Genomic DNA, 20,866 nt, shown 5'->3' with positions numbered 1-20,866 from the left:
AAACTGTGGAAAAAAAATCCTCAATCAGTGAGGAAATGCAGGAACACAGGATTTAATCAAGTCCTTGACATATGATAGGAAGCCAATCACGGATGTGCATATTCCAAAATATTTCATTTTCATATTATTTAGGGCAATGTTCTATCCCCCTCACTTGTACTAGGTGGCATCTAACTCCAGATTTTTCCAATTAATCTCAATGGAGTAACTCAGAGAGGATGGAATAATCTGCCTGTCCATCTGCAAACCCAGAAATAAAGGTGGCAGTCCTTTATTGCATAAGCTCTTTTGCATAAGCCACTAGCTTCCTCTCACTGCAGACAACTGCTGTTAACTAAGGTTCCTTTTTTCCTCACTCATTATTTGTTTTCATCATTATATGCATTATATGACACTGAACATAACATACCTTCCACCACCTTCTTTGCAGTTGGGACATGTGCAAGCTACTCGTCGCAGTCTTTTTCCCTCTTGATGTGGTTGGTCCCCTTCCTCATCTACCACCTGTACTCTCAAATGTGTTAGATCATTGGTATTCAGTGTAGAATCACCACTGAGCTGCCACTCTTCTGGATCAGGCTCCTCTTCTTTAATCCTAATATCTGAGGAAAAGAACACAGATCCATAAGTAGCCCATTAAATAGAAGGAAACCATAATGATCAAATCTTTTTACTGTTGAGAGCACTATGTCAGTCAAAAGTCAACATCCTTTAGTGCATACTGACATTGCTTCTGTGCCCTTGTAACCTGTAATGTATTTAAAAAGTTTATCTTACTATACATTTCAAAGTTGAAGACAAGCTGTAACGAAGTATTGAAGTTTAAGTTTGAACTGTTCTTGGTAGGGAGTGCTGTCACCAGGAGGATATTGCTTGCTTGAAACTTGGGAAAAACTGAGGAACCAGAGGTTGCACAGAGGTTGAAAAAATGTAAACGCATGTTTCAAATGATCCTGAGTAGCCATTTATGTTTCCACAGGATTTCTAAATTAGTGTGACATGTAGTAGAAACAGCCTTTCTCGATGATCTTCAGAAGTTTTCAGCATGCACAGTGATATATAAAGTAATATGAGAAATCAATTAAATAAAAGGTTTTGACCTAAGAATGACCAAGATATCTAAGGAAAACAAAAAAAATTCATGCCTTTGTTCCATTTTCCCCTTCCCACTTCAAATTTATGCCTTTTCCACTATACATAGAGAAGAAAACATTTAGGGAAGAATGTTATCCAGCATTAGAGAGAGGTAAGCAACACATGAACCACTTTAACATTTTGATGAGCTAGCAGTCAAAATAGGTCTTTGCAGTTTTATGGATGCAAAAAAGCCTCTTAAGTTATCCTCATAGGATGGACATTTGCAAGTATGTGTACCCTCTCCCTACAGAGCATTCATTCAATCTAATCCAAGAACTAATTACAGCATCACTGTACACTGTGAAACAACAACTATTTTAACAAATTTACATTTTAATAGGAACATTTTTCCCCTCAGACACTATTCTGGATTCCCAATGAGCTGAAAGTCTGTAAGTCTGGATTTCAAAAAAGACAGTATCTATGTGTCACTTTAGAAAGCTGAACCCCAGCCCCTTCTTTGGTTCAGCAGAGTAGTTTACTTTGTATTTTTTTCAGTGAAAATGATTAGCCATTAGCACAAACTAATAAGCAAACCATCAATTTTTTTTTTTTCTTTTGTTGAAGCATCAAACTAAAAGCTGTGTGTCTTTCTGGATGTATTTAAGAGACTGCTTTCTCTGCAGAACAAACTCAGTTATCATGTAGATTTTTATCCTTAACTCAAACCCCTCTCAAACACTGAAACCTTAACTGAGCACTGTGGGCACTCCAAATTCTTTCTGGGAGTCAGTGTATCAGCCATCATCTGTATAATGAAAACAAAGCTGCATAGATTGCACGATAAAACGTAAGAAAAACTGTGCTGGGTGAAATCATAAACAGCATCCTGTCCCAGTAGAGATCAGGAAAGAAATTAATGATAAAACATGTAAAGAGTAATAGTTACCTGGTCTACCTTCTGAATCATCTCCAGCATTCATCTGTTTAGAGACAAAGGATGTAGCTACACACAAAAATTTGCTTGGTGCTAATAAAGTCTCAGCCCAGTCTTTCCCAACACCACAGTTTGCCTTCCTTTTACTTGCACATGTATAACAATTTGCAGGACTGTGCTGTAAACTACATCACTGATGTAACTAAAGTTAAAATAATTCTCTAGGAAACCACTGCATTGGGAAGAGAATTCCAGGTCAGAAACATGGAAGTCTAGACTATTTATCTGGTTTGGCTGCAAAAGTCAATGCTAGAAATTAAGTTTGCATGAATATGACAGGCTCTGAGCTGTGGGAATCCAGGAGCTAGCACACTCACTTCTGCTGACTCTTTACACGTGTGGTAACATCCAGCAGAACTACTGTGGTAAGCTTGTCCAAAGTCACCTGCACACTGAGCTTCACTAAGCTCACATAAAAAGTTCACAATTTCAGACAGCAACATAACAAGTATCTTTCATGTGAAGACCTAGAAAACCTCTGTGGTGACTTCTAGTCTTCTGCATTAGCCACCAAACTATCTTTCCTACCAAATTAAGTCATTTTCTGAGACTCACCTATGAAATAATTTTATTATCCATAATAATTTGTATATACATGTTATATACAAAATTCATTTTACATAAGCAAAGATTAAAACACTATACAACACACAAAGAGTTTATAGAATTGATCTTTCAAATTGGATACTATTAAGTATACTAATTCACTTACAGCAACTTTAGAAAAAGGCAAAAGCCTGATTTACTTTTATGCAACAGGGCACATAATGGGAATTTAAATACAGCAAAGTGGCAAGGCTGCCAGCACAGGCCAATTCAAGCCTCCAAGCAGTTCTTTAGGACTGGATATGTTATGCACCATACTCAAAATTCTTTTACCAATCAAATGTTCCACAAAACATACATTGTATAAATTCTGTTTTTATTTAAAACAAGAATTAAAGTAATGTTAATAAAACACTATATTAAGAAGGTAATTTCATTATGATCTTACTAACATTAGACACTGGCATATAGTGAGTTTGTAAAGTCAGTAGCGAAATCCAGTTAGCACTGCATATACATACTTCAAAAGAGATACCAACATGTCCTAGCAAAGATGAATGGATCAAATTAGGGTATGGATCTGTGCTCTAAAGACCCAACTCCACTACTGAAGTCAAACATTCCATATAACGTGATTTCTCCTGTTATACTGACACCTCAAAGTCACACCCTAATAACAGAGATACACCTAACAACAGAAACATGTCCAGAATGTCTATTACTGCACGCCAGTATCCAGGACTTTCTGCCTTCAATTCATACAATGTTTGTTCCACTCTGCAAACTTCCATCATGAGTTCCTTCCACTTTTTTCATCAGTATCTCTCTATTCCCAGTCCTTCCCAATCACCACCATTACTGAAGCAGCACAAAGGCTCATAATAGTTTTATAATGGTAGAGGCATAAATGAGAAAATTATTTGGACAAAAAAAAAGAGGGACAGACAAAACACTCCTAAGAGTTGAGGATACTGGAGAAAATAACAGTTTGCATAGGCATACAATAGTTTATAGTATTATTTTAAAAAATGCAAAACTGAAATGAAGTCAAAGTAGTACTGTGTTTGTAATTTTGTGCTATGTTTCCTGGTTATCTTGGTAAGGCAGAAAGTGTAGCTATTGCTTTTGGTATTCCCCAGAAGGACCATCTTCTACTCCAGGCACACAGAAAAGTACAATGTAAACTGGCAATTTACAGACAGGCCTTTTTAAATACTTAACTATGTAGATCATACTTTAAATAAAACAAAATTAAAAGAAATATCAAAAGATGAAGTGTTTATCTAGCCTCTCCAGGATGTAGTATAGCCGAGAGTGGATTGCATCAAATCCCGTAGTGAATCTGATTGCCTTAACAAGGTCCTTAGAACCAATGAGTCTGTTGCCCTCCAAGTAGGTTTTACATTATTGCAAGAGATGAGGGAAAATTCCATCACTATTTTTGGAGGGAGGAGGGGTTGCCACTGTAATTTAGACAACAGTAAGAAAATGAAGGAGTAGAAGGGGCAAACCATGGAGAAGAGCAAAAGATAAGAGTCTTCTCCAATGCAATGGAACTGGAGATTATGTAAATTCATATAGATAGCAATGACTCCGCATTTCTCCCTCGGACATGCTCTGTTCTAATTCAGTCTCAACTGACAGAATACTAGGTTTTACACATACTCTGCAAAAAATTGGGCCTAAAAAAAAATTTACATAATCCCTAAAGTCATGACAAACTGGTGCAAACGCTGCTAAATTTGAAGCAACTTTTGTTTTCTACCAATTAAACACAGGCTAAATGAAGGCTCCATTTTCTTTACTACTATTTTATTTCCATGCTTTCAAATTTCTATATGCCCTTACTTCTTAATTAAGTTCAAGACCTAGTACTAGGTAAGTATGAAGGGGAAATTCAGACAAAGATACTGTTTCAAACTGCCTACATATTCTGAAAACCATGTATTCTGTTCAAGTTCTTCTCGGTATCTGGTAAACTAGATTTGTTTTAGGTCTTGCTTTCCTCTAAAGGATGGAAATTGGGATCTTGGTGTACAATTTTGTTCCAAAGGCAGTATTTCATAGTCCTGTAGACAGCCCAGAGCTGGCTACAACATGGAGCAAGTTTAAGTGTATTTGGCAAATAAAAACAATAACTAAGAGATTTGTTTAAAGCACTTCAGAGAAGAATAACTAAACTGACAGGAAGAAACTATGCAGATGTAAATGCAGCTTAAACTATTCTTGAGTATATTTCAACTATAATCTAGTGTGGAGAGAATTACTGCTGCCCACTGATACAGTCAGGTCATTTACCTATTTCACCATTTATCAGATTCAGTTAAGCTTCACGTTCTGTCTTCATCTGTTTCAACTAGGACTTTAAGAAAACGCTGTTTTCTTCATCTATGAGAAAAGTTATTAGTTTACCGAACAGCCATAGAAACGGGGATAAACTGAGAAAGGAGGAGGATGCAGTGCAAAAACTTCATTTGAGGACTACACCACTGCTTGATATATCTGCCTCTGCAGAATGCCACATAAAGGCACTCTCAGCATTACCTGTAACTGTCTCCAAACTGTGGGCTTCTAGTTTAGTTGCTTTTCCTAGATGCTGAAAGCCACCCTGCCTTTTTACTTAGCTAAGCTTTACAAGTTCCTGATCTGAAAAGCGGAAATATGGTCTTTCAACTGAAAACAGATTTGCAGCAGCACTGCTCATACCTTCACACCAATTTCCTCACAGCATCACAAATTGACTGTCTGCAGTTTCAACGTCTTATAATCAGTCATGCCCATTCATTTATTTTTCCAAATAGATGCTTCCCTTCCCACTCCTCCCAAGAAAACAGATGTGAATTCCCATCTCCTTTGCATCCTCTCGTATTAGTTTTGTCTTCAGTTTTCTCTACAGTGCAACGCACATTGCCTCAGCATCTTGACTCATCTAGCCTTCATCTCTGGATGCGAGGAAACTTTAATAAAGATGGTCCACTTTCTTAGACACTGTCCTTGTTCATTCCCATCTACACTAAACTTCCTAAACTAAACTATCTAAATTAAACTCTCCCTACTAGTTGGCCAGCTGTGCAAGTCTTTCAGACAGGAACTCAACAAGGTTAATGATTTCTACTCTGATTTGCCCCTCAAAACTTAAGTGTGAATTTAGGCATTTTTATTATGTAATAAATTACAAGGCAAGAGAAGATACACTACAGAATGTCATCTTGAAATACCTGTGAACCTCAACTCAGAAGACCATCATCTAGTTTCAATAAATCAGATTTTAAGTTTCTGAGCAAAACGACTGTTGTGTACAAGTCTAAGAGCAGGACCTCACAGTACTGAATATTTAAGCAGTATCAGCAAAATGATTAAAAATAGAGCTATAGACTTTTTTCTTGCAAGAAATGCCACATACTGTATTTCCAAGTGATCCTATGCATTATTCTAAGCCAATTATTTAAAAATTTGAATCACGAAAGTACTTTAGCCAGTGCTACCACAACACATATTATGCATCAAAGAACAGTTACTTACCCTACAGTAACTGCAGTTCTTTGAGATGCGTTGTCTACAGATTCTCAAGATTTTGGATTCTTACAGACAGTAATGCTTGCTGCAGCATGCCCTTATTTTTTCCTTTTTTCCCATAGTTGAAAATATAAGAGAGGATAACTAGAAAGGGGGAAGAAGAGTTGATCATGCTCGATATAGAAGCCAGGAACTGCAGAAATAGGTGAGGAAAGCAGGAGGACACAGACAATTCTGTGACCAGTGGGGTTAAGTATTCCTACATAAAAGAGTATTAGACTGCTGGTAGGGTCAAACAACAGAATTGTCAGCAGTAATTCAGTTCCGTTCAATAAGTGCTTCTGTTCTGTATTTAGGTAAAAGCGAAATAACGGTCCTATCACTAGATGAGAATGAAAAGCTTCCCACTGACAGTAAGTCAGGAAGATGTAAAAAATGTAAAAACAGCTACTGAAATAAACACTTAATAAATCAACAAATTAGGATAATTTTCATTCAATAATTTAAGAGAAGGCTGAAGAGCTCTCTGAAGTTTTAATGCTGCAAGCCTTTGAGCATGCGAATGCTCCAGTGGGTTAGAAAAAAGCTAGCACTGTGATAATACTGAAAAAGGGTAAACAAAGACTCAAAGAAGTAGGGAAAGAATTAATGCCACTCAAAATGGGATTATAGGAAAAATTAGATTCAAAAGTAACTTTTTTTTAAATCAATGATGACACCATTGTTGATATAATATACTTGAGAGTTCTGCACAGCAAGTGACTTCCTAGGATCCAGTAAAACATTTTGATTAAGAAAAATGAAGTACAAAACATACACGGAATACAGGGATTAAAAGACGCATGAAATTTAAATGCTGATTGAGAACTATCATTTCTGTGTGATAAATAACGAGGATGTCACTGACAATGTGTATTTTTTCCCCCTTTCGTCCTTAAAAATTAATACCTTTTGAAAAAATGTGTCTTCTACAAGCAGTGAAAGACAACCCATCTACAGCCCAGCCTTATCTTCAAGAGGGCAATCACAACTAGGATCCTGGTGAGCATTCCCGGCATTATGGAAAGACTGCCGTTGTCCTTGGTAGGAACTTCAGATACTTTTTATGAGCCAGATGCACTGACCAGTTAGCTTGAGAGATCAGAACCAAAGTGTATAATCCTGCCAGGAGGTTCAAAAGGCAAGAAAACTGCACAGAACCTGAAACAATGGACCTAAAGAGCTGAGACTGCAAAAAGAGAGAAGATGAGTTGCCAGCCTTCTTTTTAAGTTGAAGCAGTACTGGAAATAAAATCCCTTGCTTCTATCACTTCATGGATACTTGCCATACTTCCCCACAGGTGTAAGAGAGTTTTGCTTTTGCTTCAGGAGTATCTTGTAAAAAGGCTATTTGAAAAATGAAAAAGGAATGAGTACCTAAAACTGGGTAATATATTCTTTTGTGAACATCCTGAGGATATCTGAGCCTAAGATAACTCAGGCTAACCTCCTTAACCTTGAGAATCTAAGACGCATCACCAGACACTCAGCATACATGACAGAATATTCACTTAAGAGTAACATACATACAACAAAGTTTCACCTCATGACCATGGGCTGTAGGAAAATGAATTAGACTCTAAGCTGTTTTGGAACATAGATCAGAAAAGCACATGAAGTACAGACACAGAGGAAGGATGCGACAATTCAATCTTTTCAAGTATTCGAAGAAAAAATGCAATTCTCTTCCACAGCGGTAGATACTGCATTTAAAAAAATAATCAGACTAAAGTTATGCAAACTTTCTTACACTTAAAGTGAGATAATTTACCATATGCTGTTATAAGCAAGATTGTGAAACACATAGAAGCATGATCGTCTAATTCTTCCACAATTTATTAATTTCCCTTGAAAATGATAAGAAAATAAGGAATGTAATTTAAGCATGCTGAAAGCAAACTATTTACACAAGATTGGTACATAAATAGCTCTAATTCCTGCTCTAACTTAAATTTGTCAGAGTTTCCAATTTAATTTTTCATATCAAAAATAAAACAGTGGGGGAATTGTTTTTAACTCTTGATTTTACAACATGCAAACTAAACTCCTCAAATGTAAATGGGATAGCCCAAAACAGATGTTGTCTGATGAAAATATTTACTTAACATCATTGCTTCAGTTTACTTCATGGGTTTGATAAGACTTTTTTTAATAATCAGATTCAATTTCATAGCAACACCATGCCCTTCTCTCAAAAGCTTGGTATAAAGAATACCTTAGAAGGAAAAACTGCATAACTGAAAGTAAAATTAATAAGGTTAAAAACTGGAATTTAGAAAGAAAGAGAAAAAACTAAGTTGTGTAATACTGAAAACCAGCCAAAACTTTTTATAAAGTTCTAGATGCCAGAAGAAAGCTATGCTTTAAGTAGCATTCTGCAATACTTCACCAGAAGCATTGAAACAACCATCCCCACAAGTAAAACTGTAAATACTCCATTTTTAATTTTGTTTGTTTGGTGGTTTAGACTGTTTTACCTAACAGATGTTAGACCAAAGCCTCACAAGATACCAGCAGATGAAAGATAAGTTGTCACTTGGGCAACTATTTACATTGAAAATTGCCAGCCAATTTTTTGGCCAAATTTAGAATAGCTAAATTACGTCAGCATGATAAAGACTTCAGGTTCTGGCAGGAATGGAATGAAGTCCTCACCACAAATAGCTAACCACTCCCACTCTCTATCAACTGGTACAAGTTGATCAACAGGCATGACTGTAAGCTTCAATGGCAGCAGGCAGATGAGTCCGTTAAGTAGCTGTGTATACTCCTGCAGAGGAGGAGCTGGGAAGAAAGATGTAGAAATGAAGACCTCAGTTTTGCAGTGGCACTTTGAGTCAACTCTTGAAAGAAATCCCTTTGACTTTATTCCAACTGTAGACCAAGCTGCAAAACTGTAGAGTTTTTTATTTTTAAATAAATGAATCTTGCAGATGAGTGTGTCTGGGTTGATAAGCAGCAAAGTCCCTTCTCAAGCCAATGCTACTTTCTTTCAGGTCACTTGCTAGTTTCTTCAGATGCTACTGGAATAGTCAAAAGTAGTATAAAAAAAAATGCATCCAGCATCTTATAAAAAGCTAAGCAACTTAGATAAGACCTGGTAAAATTGCCATTTTTCAGGAAATAACCAATCCAAAACTGTGATTCAGTACATTAATAAATTAGCTGAGACTATTACAATTAGATTTTGATTAACACTGTTAAGTCTCCTTTGTCTGGACAATAGCTTTAAGGGAAAAAAAAAAATCCAGTAACTACAAAATTATTTCAAATTGACAAAACTTACAGGATCAGAAACATGAAAACCAAGTTGGTACATTTCAGTACCCTGTATTTTTCCAAAGGGAATGCAACTTTATATGAAATGATTGAAGAAGAAATCTATAAACACGCTAATAAAAATAAATACCTTTCTTGAACAGGTAAATTGCTAAAGAGTAATGTGAACTATGCATGTAATGGCTCTTTTTGTTACACACAATGCAGTATTTTATTACAAACTGCCAACAGACTGCTAGAGAGCTTTCTCAGGTTTAACTTCCTCTCACGACCAGAAGACTGAAGCCAAAACCCAAGTGAGAAAGATATCTCTTTGCCAGTGTTTAACACATAGATACTACTTGATATAGCTTTTTGTTTTGAAAAGCAACGCTGAAGAAAGTTTCAGCTATGACTAACCAATACCCTTCCCTTCTCCAATGCAAGGCAACATGAAGCACAATGAGGAGGAATATAAGCTCTAATAAACATTCTAACATAAAACAAGCTCAGCCAAGACTTTTCAGAACAAATTCAATGCAATGGAAGTCTCTGCGTATGTACGCCTGGTAAAGCGGACATTTTGGTAGAAGCATAATTACCGGACATTTTTCAAAGAAAACTGTACATTTACTGGACAAAGCTATTAGCTTTGTATTAGGGTTGCGATGACTTTCCATTATGTAAACAAAATGTAGGACCTAGGTAAAGACATTTTTTTCCTCTCACACACTCATGAGAACAGTAAAGATGTCCTCTGCTGCTCACCTGGGAAGTGAGGCTTGGAAGAACACCTCTCACACAATGGGCCGTAGCTACCAAAACCTAAAACCTAATCCACGGTTTTCACAGCTACACCGCTAACAGAGCAATCTATGTTATCTGGACTTCAGATAATTACCAACCATCTCTGACCCAAGGCTAGGAATATGTTCTTTTTATTTTTGCCTCAGGTAGAAAAGTTTTGCTAAATGAAAACAGAAAATACAGCCCAACAGTATTTGTTATGGAAGGAAGGGCATTATCTGGGCTGAGGGGAGAAAATACAGGGAAACCCTTCTTATCTTGCTTCAAAGCTTGTTGGTAGTTTGCAGAAAAGAGGAATCAAGTAGCCTCTCACCCTTTAGCTTTAACTTTTCTCATTCTACTGTCCCTTCCACATACCTTCTTCTTTCACTTTAAAACTAAACTGTTTTTCCTCATTTGCAGATCAGAAGAGCAATATATTTTTGACTAAAAAAAAAATTTTTGTAATTTCATTATTTGCTTTTAATTGCATATTTATTCTTCAACCTGAAGAAAGGGTGCCATACCATATTGTAAGGGGTTATAAATAAGAAGGGCAGGAACATCACTGAAAAAGATTCTCTCAAACAACTTCAATATAGACAAAATACCAGATGCATATGGAAAAGACACTGAAGGTCAATCAAGATAATTCAGTCTGATTCTGTTAGAAGCAGTTTCACATTGATTGTTACTTTGGAAAAGTGAGTTTCTTGTAACATAAAGGAGGGACCAATTAAATTCTCCCCAAATTTAGGGGATGGCAGTTTTAATACCTTCCAGTCCCTTTACTGTTCCTAGACAAGTAGGAAAAATGTCACTATAAATCTCCACCCTATCTTTAATATAACCAGGTGTTTATAGCTATTCACTTCAGGCAATAGTTTCTGCTATTCATCTACTGCTTCTGCCTATTTAATCGTATTTCATATATCCCATTTACACTTTTCCCTTCCCAATTGAAATTCCTCACAGGAAAATACAGTTAAGGAATGCTAGATGGAATGAACTCCCTTGCATTTTATTATGAACCACCATTAAAACACTCTCAAGGACCGTCAACAGACAAACTAATACACACAGCAGGCTCAACTTCTTTTTCATGTCTCTCTTCTTTTGGTTCTTCTCTCCTTTTCCTTTCTATCTTTCTTCTCAAGTTTCTGCTATGTTACTCCACAAGCAATAACATTAGCTACATGATCCTATACCAAATATAAATCTCAGAAATAAAGAAGTTCTCATCCTCCTTCTATTTCATATTAGTCACAGTGCCCTTTTTCCAAGAGTTAGATTCTGACATCCGAGTTTAGCTGTATTATCATGCACAATACATGCTTTTTATTACTGATGTCTGTTCCCCACATCCTCATAAGTAACAAGGTGTGATGGAGACAAACCAAGACTTTCTGTGGTCACTGGAAACAGAAAATTTAAGAATCAAGATTACCCAGCAGAACAAATGCTGTGAGCAGCACACTCATCTGTTTGGTGCTGTTGCATACAAGCCAATGAAGAGCAGGCTTATCTAGGTCTGGGTAACTTTGCCTTGAGAAGTCCATAATATAAGTCCATGATAAGTCACTTCCAAAACAAAATGAACTAAAAAGACATCCCTGCTTATTATTTTAGATTCCAAAGGGAAAGCACACTTCCTGACATAGAATATACCAATATCAATAACTATATAAGTATTATAATCAGTAGGCTTTTGAAACAAACCCAGTTCAGCAGCTCCTCCAGGCATTTTTCACTTAACATTGCATTCTTCTCACATGCTTAAATAGGCATACAATACAAAACATTTATGTTTGACTTAAACATTTATGCTTTGGTATATTAATGAACCAGAGCCTTGGATCACATGATTATAGTAAAACAGCGATTCCCAAGCTACTTTGTATAACAGTTCCCTCCCAAATTACCTCTACTGCTCACTCTGCCCCTCATAACTAGCCTGGGCACAAGCCCACAATGATGAGATTAAATGGCTTCTGGTACAGCAAAATGTCTTGAACCTGAATCATCTCTTATTCTTTCTTTTAGGTAGCTACGCCCTGAAATTTGGAATGCACTGTATCCGATTTACCAAAAATAAACAGGCATGTTTATTTTTTCTCACATTAAGAAACACCTATTTTAAGAAAATAGCCTTTCTTCTCTGCTTACAGAGGTAAAACAAACTGTGAAGTTTATCATTAACAACCATACATTCTGAAACATAATGCAAATAAGTAGTACCGGAAATCTACATATGTTCTTAAGCACAGCCTCCATTTTGATATTTACATGCTTGTTTCACTTCTGCTTACATGAGTTTTGCACATCGTAGTTACACTGATATAAAATCAGTAGGAAATGAATTTAACAAAACAGCGAATGAATAACAGCACCTCAGGGGGTCTGAAAATTTTCAGGGGAAAAAAAATTGTATCAACAGAAATATTTGGATTTTCCATGAAAACTTCACCTATTCAGGACTGGGAAGAATGGGGTATGCTAATGATACTGCTGCCTTAGAAGAGTGGTAGCTGATAGTCAGATTTCCCCCTTCTCAATTTAGTATGCACATCTTCTGCGTGGTAAGACTTATAAGCACCAATAAACATTGTATTAGAAGTGCTGTTAACTAATATGACCAGTTGGGAGTTACAAGAGCTTATACTAAAAGAAGTGAGGTGGGACTGTGTTCTACCATTAGAGTGGTTTCTAATGGAACAGTAGTTTCAAATAAAATCTATCATCACTATGTTTAACCTACTGTATTTTGTAGGCTTCTGCAGCAAGACAATAATGTTACAATTATCAACAGTTAAACCAACCACATGCAATAATAAAAAACAATTTTCTGCAAAAAGAGTAAAATAAATACCTGCAGGACTGCCAGCATTTTCTCCTTGATGCAGCTGAATACCAGCAGAATCTATAGAGTTTACTGTAACTGTCTGTAGATTTGGCAACTGAGCAGTGCTTAGACTAACTGGAGTTGACGTCAATGCCCCACCTGCTGCAACTTGACCAAGAGTGAGAGTCTGCACAGGGGTTAGAGTTATTTGTTGACCAGGTGCATTCTGAATTTGCAAGTTCTGCAAGTTTTGAACTCCTTGCACTTGAAATGTCTGCCAGGTTATCTGCCCAGAAGGGGTCACTGTTTGTGCCTGAATTAAAAAAGTTCCAGGATTCAGCTGCAGTTGAAGATTTTGAAGAGCCTGCTGAGATATACTTTGACTTGCTTGCACACCGTGGATTGTCTGTTGCGCAATACCTTGTACAATCTGGGCTTGACTGGTTGGCTGCTGAGACTCTTGAAGCTGTATGTGTTGTACAATTGGCTGTGCTGTGGAGACCTGAATATTCTGAGCCTGTGTGTCATCAGAGACTGATGTCTGGATGTAATTTCCCTGAAGATCAGAACTATGAACTTGACCACTAGTTGTGGTCAAGTTGTTTGCATTTTGTTCCAATATACTTGAACTGTCTATGGTAACGGGCAATTGTGATGAAGAGGATGTTGGCACAAATAAGTCATTATCAGTGGCGGTTTCTGTAATTTCAGGAGAAACTTGCTCACCAGTCCTTTCAGAAGTATCTGAACTATCCATGGCCTGTCCAGTATTTATCAAGTGCCCATCTGCATTAATGCCTGCTGTCATGGTTTGAGAACCACTGCCAAGTCCCAGAGAATCTAGATCAACACTATTGATGGGTACAAAAGTAATATTTCCTGGCAGTCCAAGAGGGACGTTAGCAACTACTTGTGCTTGGCCAGGGAAAGACGAACCACCAATTGCAACTCCCTGAACCTGGACTTGACCAGACTGCGATAAGATATTCTGAATATTAGCTGAAGGGGTTCCAGAGGCAATGATGGTTTGATTAGAGCCAGGAATGATCTGAATTTGACCAGTTTCTTGATTTATACTGCTATTATCAGAAGAGGCTGCAAAGCCAAGTTGAACCTGCTGACCATCCGCTGTCTGGATCTGGGGTATTACTTGGTATTGTACGTTAGACACTGTACCATTCGACGAATCTGATCCTGGTGCAACAGAAAAGATTTGTTGATTTTGCAAACTCTGAATAGGAAGGACATACTGCCCACTTGAAGTTACTGTGGCAGCACCTGGAATCTGTACTATATTACCAGCTTCATCCTTTATAGTGGCAGGAGCTGCGGACAAGACCTCCCATCTATTTGGAGTTCCTGTTAATTGCACAGAAGCCAAATCCCCTGTCTGAATAAAAAGAAAAAAGAAAAGACAAAATTAAAACAAGAGACGTACAGACTATATGCTAGAACAGTCATGCAATTCAACACTATAGATTGATACACTACTGGAAAACATGCAGTGCAGCCCATATGAACAACAGCAACTGGATTAGAACTATGAAATACAGATTTTGTAAGTGAGGTAATGCCTAAGTCAGGGTAACCAACCTGTGGGTTGTGAGCTGCATGTTGCTCGCGAGCAGGTCAAATGCAGCTCCTGTGCCATGGCTACGTCAGGTGACCAGCAGCAGGGTTATTCTGGTGTGGGGGCTGCTGGGAAATCCAAATCCCTGGCTGTGGGAAGAAGGGAGCTGGCAGGGGCTGCTGGAGCTGTCATCACCAGGTTACCCTGGGACTCAGCTACGCTCTTTACCTAGCCCGGCACCTATCACACAGAAGTGGAGGAATCGCCATGAAGCCAGTGTCGCCTGTATCTCCTGGAGCTCCACTGCCTTCTGACTCTGTGTTATATATGGTATAGATGTGCATGTTGTGACTCTCAGCAGTACGGAGAGTGTTAAGAAGTGACTTAGTCACATGGTTGGAAAGACTGGATAGCCTCAGTTTAAGTTACACATAATACAAAGTCCTAGTATTTATAAGCGTGTATGAGTTACTGCTTCACTAGGGAAGAAGGCCTCTAAACTAAGGACTTTTACACTGAAATCACAGTTGGATTAGTCATATGTATCGGGGGGGGGGGGGGGGGGGGGGGGGGGGGGGGGGGGGGGGGGGGGGGGCGGGAATCTATCTTCGTTAAGTTGGAACAATAGAAAAGGTCAACGTTTCAGAACAGACCCCCAGATGGTTAAAGATTAAAGAACCTAAGGACTGATGGAGTATGCTTGTGTTTCTTATTCAGTAAAGAAAAGGTAAATTGCACTTACCTTTCTTTACCAAAGCAAGCTTTTTCAGAATAGAGTATTAAGAATTAGATTTAACATCCTCCAATGCTTAGCACAGATTTGTGTAGTCAACCAACTTGGTACTGTAAATAACCATCAATCTAAAAAAGATGTAGTGAAGTTTCTCCTTATCTGTTTTACAGCACTACAGTAAACCAATGGAATAACTTAATATTTAGCAACAAGTAAGTAACTTGTCTTACAACTCAGTCAGCTCTGTGAAAAAAATTTTGTCTCTTTGGCAGAGCCCACAGGACATAGAAAGAAAAGCTCTAGTTTGTCCTTCTGCACTGATCCTGTGATCGCTCCCGGTAGGGAAGTTACCGGAGCATATCGCAGCTTCCTTCTGATGCTGCACTCTGACTTCCTTTAGAATAAAACCTGGATATGCAAAATACAGGACACAGCTTATTCTTCTCTAACATGGCATTGAGACTTAGCCAGCCTGAATGAATCCTGTGGCATGCATCCGAGTGAGTTTAGTCCACAGCGTAGGCTAGGACTTTGCTAGTTTCACTTTCTTACCCTATTCTGAGCTGCGACACTAAAATGTTTCCATGTACAAGAAAAATAATCTATTTAAGTCTGAGTACTTATTAAAAAAATAGTTTTACTGTGCTTGGCAAGCTTCATTTTCAATAAGGAAACACACATCTTGGTTCTAAATTCCTCTCAAGAGCTGTACAAATAATAATTGCAAATAAAAAAAGAATGCTAGCCTTCTTTTGCCCTCAAAGATATATATAATCTTTCAGGTAGTTTATTAGTAAATAGATACAGCATCACCAGAACAAAAATAATTTTATGGCCTTAATGCTTCAAGGATCAGAAAGAGAAAAAGGAGTAATGGTAATTCCATTTTATTATTTTCTTTTCCTCTTATACTGATTAGCCTTTCATTTAAAGAATATATTTAAATCCTTTAGTCTTTCAAGCTTATAATTTATGAGATTAGAAAAAAATTATGCAATATTCCATATCACACCATCTTATCTAGAAAAAGGCAAAAAATTCCATTTTCCTCTGCTACCACATTAGCTTTATATTCTTGTGTTTAATATTGTTTACACATAGGTACCGGTTGCTGAAATGCTGCTAAGAAAGTTCATAACTACTCAATTCACTAGTATATAAATACTTATTAACTGAAGGTTTTATAAAGTATCAGAAGACCCATAAAAGCCATAGGTAAACATCGGTCAGAAAATAACAAAACAAAAATATGATTGTTACATGTTTAATGTGTGCCATTATAAAACAAATGCATAACATAATGTGCTGATAGTATCTGTTAGAACAAGAGAGAAAGAAAAAGTAATGGGAACCATTACAAGTCTGATACAATTTCTCACTGATTTAAGACTATGTACAAGCAAATGTTGAATGTTTAGGCTATAACTGCACTGACCTAATATGCAATAGTACGTCTATGTCTACTCATACGCGACACATATGAGTATCCTCCACAGAAATAGTTCAAAGGGAACCTGTCTCCATGATATGGAAATGACCTACGTTATTCTTCTCCTCCCCAAACATATGTTGATTTCCGTATCGCCATTCAACGGCCTTTGCCCTTTTCATGTTGGGCATGCATCTCTCCTCACCTTTTAATGATCTAGTGAAATCTTCCCTCAAATCCTGCTCTGTAAGGGTGTTAGCTCAGTAGAGCCACTCTTAGTAGATGCACTTGTCAGTCCATGGAGAATTTCAGGGTAGCCATGCACGTGGATATGAAGCTATTGCTACACATAGTACATGAAATGCCTGTTATTCACATGTTGCTCTTACAGCTGGCTATATCAGACACTACCAGATGAATCATGAGGAGGGAGGGGCAAAAAGAGGTGAGGCTTTCAAGAGGCTATCTGGCAGCTATCAAAATTACTAGTATTAAAGCATGAAAAAAACCTGTATGGTAAAGAGTATTTGAGGATGATCTCTAACCTCAATTGGTCATCAACCTGTCATAACAAGCTTGACTGTTATACCCTTTCTCAAAGTCTGCTGAGCTAGCAGGACATTTCTTGGACTCCTTTTCCTACTAAAAAGAGTAGTAACTTTTCACTGCATCCTCAAGCAATTAAGCATTTTTGTAGTAACTCAAAGTTCTACCACTGATGTATGAGGAGCAACATCGACAGCCCACTCGCTTACTGATCTTTACAGCGCAGTCCTAACAGACCAGAGTTTGTTTGCTGTCTCTCAGCCATCCGTGAAAAATACTTAGAGGGTAGAGATAAAGCAACAGTTCTTTTCCTTATCAGCTGATACTCAGACAGCAGTTATTTGGAAGCTGCTCCTTTAAGAGAAGGCTGGATGGTTGCAATCCAAAGGCTCTGTGTCAAGAGGAAGGGACAAAGATCTGAGGAAAGTTCAGCATTAGCACTACTCAGCCAAAGAGGAGAGAACAGGAAGCAACGGGGAGTTCACTGGAAGCAGTATCAGGAAACAAGAGAAAGAGACAGGAACAGAGCAAAGAGAGTAGCTGGCACAAGGCACGGGAAGAATTAAAATCAAATGATACGTCCACCTGAAGAAAGGTCAAGTACCACCAAAGAGTGGAAGCAACAACCGCTGTTCAGCCTGTCTTTTGATTCTTTGACAAGCCTTGTATAATTGTAAAATAAAGAGATCTCTGTGAGCCGAAATTCTCATCCCTGAAGAATGAGGGGTCATGATAAATAAAAATCTAATAATTGTCCTGTTCAATTTGTTTAGAGAAAATTAAAGCAACATTAAGTCAAATGTGGAAGGAGATAAGAGAAACACATACAGAAGATAAACTACCTTTAAAAAGTGATCTAAACCATGTTGAGGGATGGGACTTGGGTTGAAAAAAATAAAACATCCTTCACCAAAGTAAAATCGGAAAGGGGAGAAACATCCCTGTAAGAACTGATATATGTTGTAGACACCTGCATTTCAACATGTCAAATGTGATCAACTGGACACATACCATTAGCCATCAGTATTTTATTGCTAAAGAACTACCAAACGTTTATCTGTGCCGGTCTATTGTGGACTGCTTTTTGCTGCACTTTTCAGGAAGTCACTTTTGCCCCATTTAGTCCTGGAGCAAAAGCATCAGCAAAACGAGCAGAGGTGGACAGATAATGAGTCACGAGCTCCTAAACATTTAAAAATCACATACCTAATGAAGAAGATTGGCCACTGCCTCATCCAAATTGTTGTTTTATGAAAGAGTTAGGGCTCTAATGCATGAGTTTAATACCATGTGTTTACCAAGCTACAGTAAACTATCTGTGCATTCTTAGGTCATTACAAATATAAGATAAAATGCACTTGCTTCAACTCTTTCATTAAGGTATGAGCTAATACATTCTATCGTGTATTTGCCATAAGTTAAAAACACGTTCAACATCAGTCACTGTGGTTCAGCTGACACAAAGCTGCTTGTTAAGGCAAATTAATTCTGTTGCATGTTTCAGCCCTCTGCCAATGAAGCCACTCAATTCAGAGACATACATTTGCCCAAAATTTGTCAAAAGTTTAGAGAATCGAAGAATGTTTCAGGGAAAAAGTATTATGTGCGGTAGCTTAAAATGTTATTTTAAAAGACAATTCCAGTCTGGTGAAATATATCTAACATTTAATTGTGTCTCATTTAAGGAACATCTATATCTTTTTGCTTGAGATGGACAACTGGACCCAAATAGCTTGGTTTTAATCAGCAGAAGTTCAGAACCTGTCTAAATTAGGACAATACAACATCCCTGACATAAGTAGAAACAAGAAAGCTGCAGTATTCAGGAATGAGACATGGCAACAAGGAGGCATTTTTAACTAGATTGTATGTAACTTCATTTGTTTATTAATTATTAATCTATATATGTGTATTAATCTCTATATTAAACTGCATGCCAAACTAGAATTTTGCATAGAAGTTTGTGTGAAATGGTTCATTTTCCTCATGCCTTCAACTCAGGTGCTGAAGGCTCTACCAAATCATCAAGAAGGGCAAGAAAGAGGGCCTGGGGCCAATCAGCCTCAACTTGATCTTTGGGAAGGCAATGGAGCAAATAACCTTGAAAATAACCTGGGGGGGGGAAATAAGGTGATCAGAAGTAGTCAGCCTAGACTTAGGAAGGGGAAATGATGCTTAACTAACCTGACAACCTTCTATGATGAGATGACTGGCTTGGTAGATGGGGTTAGGCAGGGGATATTACTTATCGCTACTTTAGTCAGTCTTTTGACTCTGTCCCCCATAACATAAGAAAAAACTTTTTTTTTTTTTTTTAACCATAAGGGTGATCAAACAGTGGAACAGGCTGTCCAGAGAGGTTGTGGAGTCTTCATCCTTGGAGATATTCAAAACCCACTGGTCACAGTCCTGAGCAACCTGCTCTCATTGACCATGCTTCGAGCAAGGGGGTTGGACCAGACAATCTCCAGAGATCCTTACCAGCCTCAACTGTTCGATGAAATCTTACACTTCTTACTAATGTTTAAATATCAGAGACAGAACTTTTTGTTTTATGCTGTCTTCAAATATGGAAATGTTTTAAAACATATATTTTCTTACTTTCTCTAAAACTGTAAAGAGAAATAAAACAAAATTTTTTAAGAACATCCTTAAAGCACCTGTAAAAGAACTTCTACTCTTGGTTCTGATCCGGCACTAGGAAGACATAATTGGAATGTGAAAATCAAAGAACATTTTAAAAGGTGAGCTTCTGGCTTGCAGCAGGGGAAACACTGTTAGGCACTATGTTCTACCTGAAACTTCTCTGTTTTGCAAAGGTATAAAACAGAGAGAAGCAAGACAATCCCAGGCAGACTCTTCTATGGTGGCTGAACACATTCTGGTGCATCTCTTCACGCCAAAAAACTTAGCATCAGGAAGCTATATTATCACCCATAAAGAAGAAAATGGATGTCAGAATAACTTTGAGCTTCCTCAAAACCATCACATAGGCCAGACAACTGAGAAGTATGGATAACTCTGACACATGGCATTCATCCATATTTTTGCCTAGTGGAAAACATGAAATATAAAATGCCTTCGTATTTCTCTATCCTATCAGCACTATTACTATTTCCACCTAAACTTAGGTTAAGCTAGTTGCATCTCAGATGGTTAATGTTCTGAGGCATAAACAAACTGGAATTCCAGATTTTCATGAAGTTCTGCGAAGCACTGACACTCAATTCTAAAGCTCAAGATACGCCAAAGCAGTCTTATAACACTCCAACCTTTATTTGTAAGACACACACAAATGCTTTGTCTACAGCAAAGAAACAATACTCATCTTCCCCACATTGCTAATTATTAACCTCTCCGAATGTTTTCCACATATTGTTGGTAAGCAACAACACAAATAAATCACTCCCCCCGCTTTTTTTCTTTTTTTAAAGGCTAAAGAATCAGGGCAGCCTGCAGCGCACTAGGTGCAACTACATACCACAATTGGGGCAGTCATCTCTGACAGCTCCCATTCTTTGGCGGCT

At 37.7% G+C, this 20,866-nt stretch overlaps 1 protein-coding gene across 1 annotated transcript in view; it reads right to left on the bottom strand.

Annotated features, from left to right (window-relative positions):
* SP3 (Sp3 transcription factor) overlaps positions 1-20,866 on the bottom strand; it is a 36,391-nt gene that overhangs the window by 10,522 nt on the left and 5,003 nt on the right. The window contains exons 4-5 of the mRNA XM_050899993.1: positions 13,089-14,451; positions 410-602 (exon numbers count right to left, since the gene is read on the bottom strand). Of these exons, the coding sequence (XP_050755950.1) occupies positions 410-602; positions 13,089-14,451 (1,556 nt within the window). The remainder of the gene's footprint in view (positions 1-409; positions 603-13,088; positions 14,452-20,866) is intronic.

The sequence above is a fragment of the Gymnogyps californianus genome, chromosome 7, assembly GCF_018139145.2.
Source record: "Gymnogyps californianus isolate 813 chromosome 7, ASM1813914v2, whole genome shotgun sequence".
Classification (NCBI taxonomy): Eukaryota; Metazoa; Chordata; class Aves; order Accipitriformes; family Cathartidae; genus Gymnogyps; species Gymnogyps californianus.
This window is presented reverse-complemented; position numbering and strand designations above follow the sequence as displayed.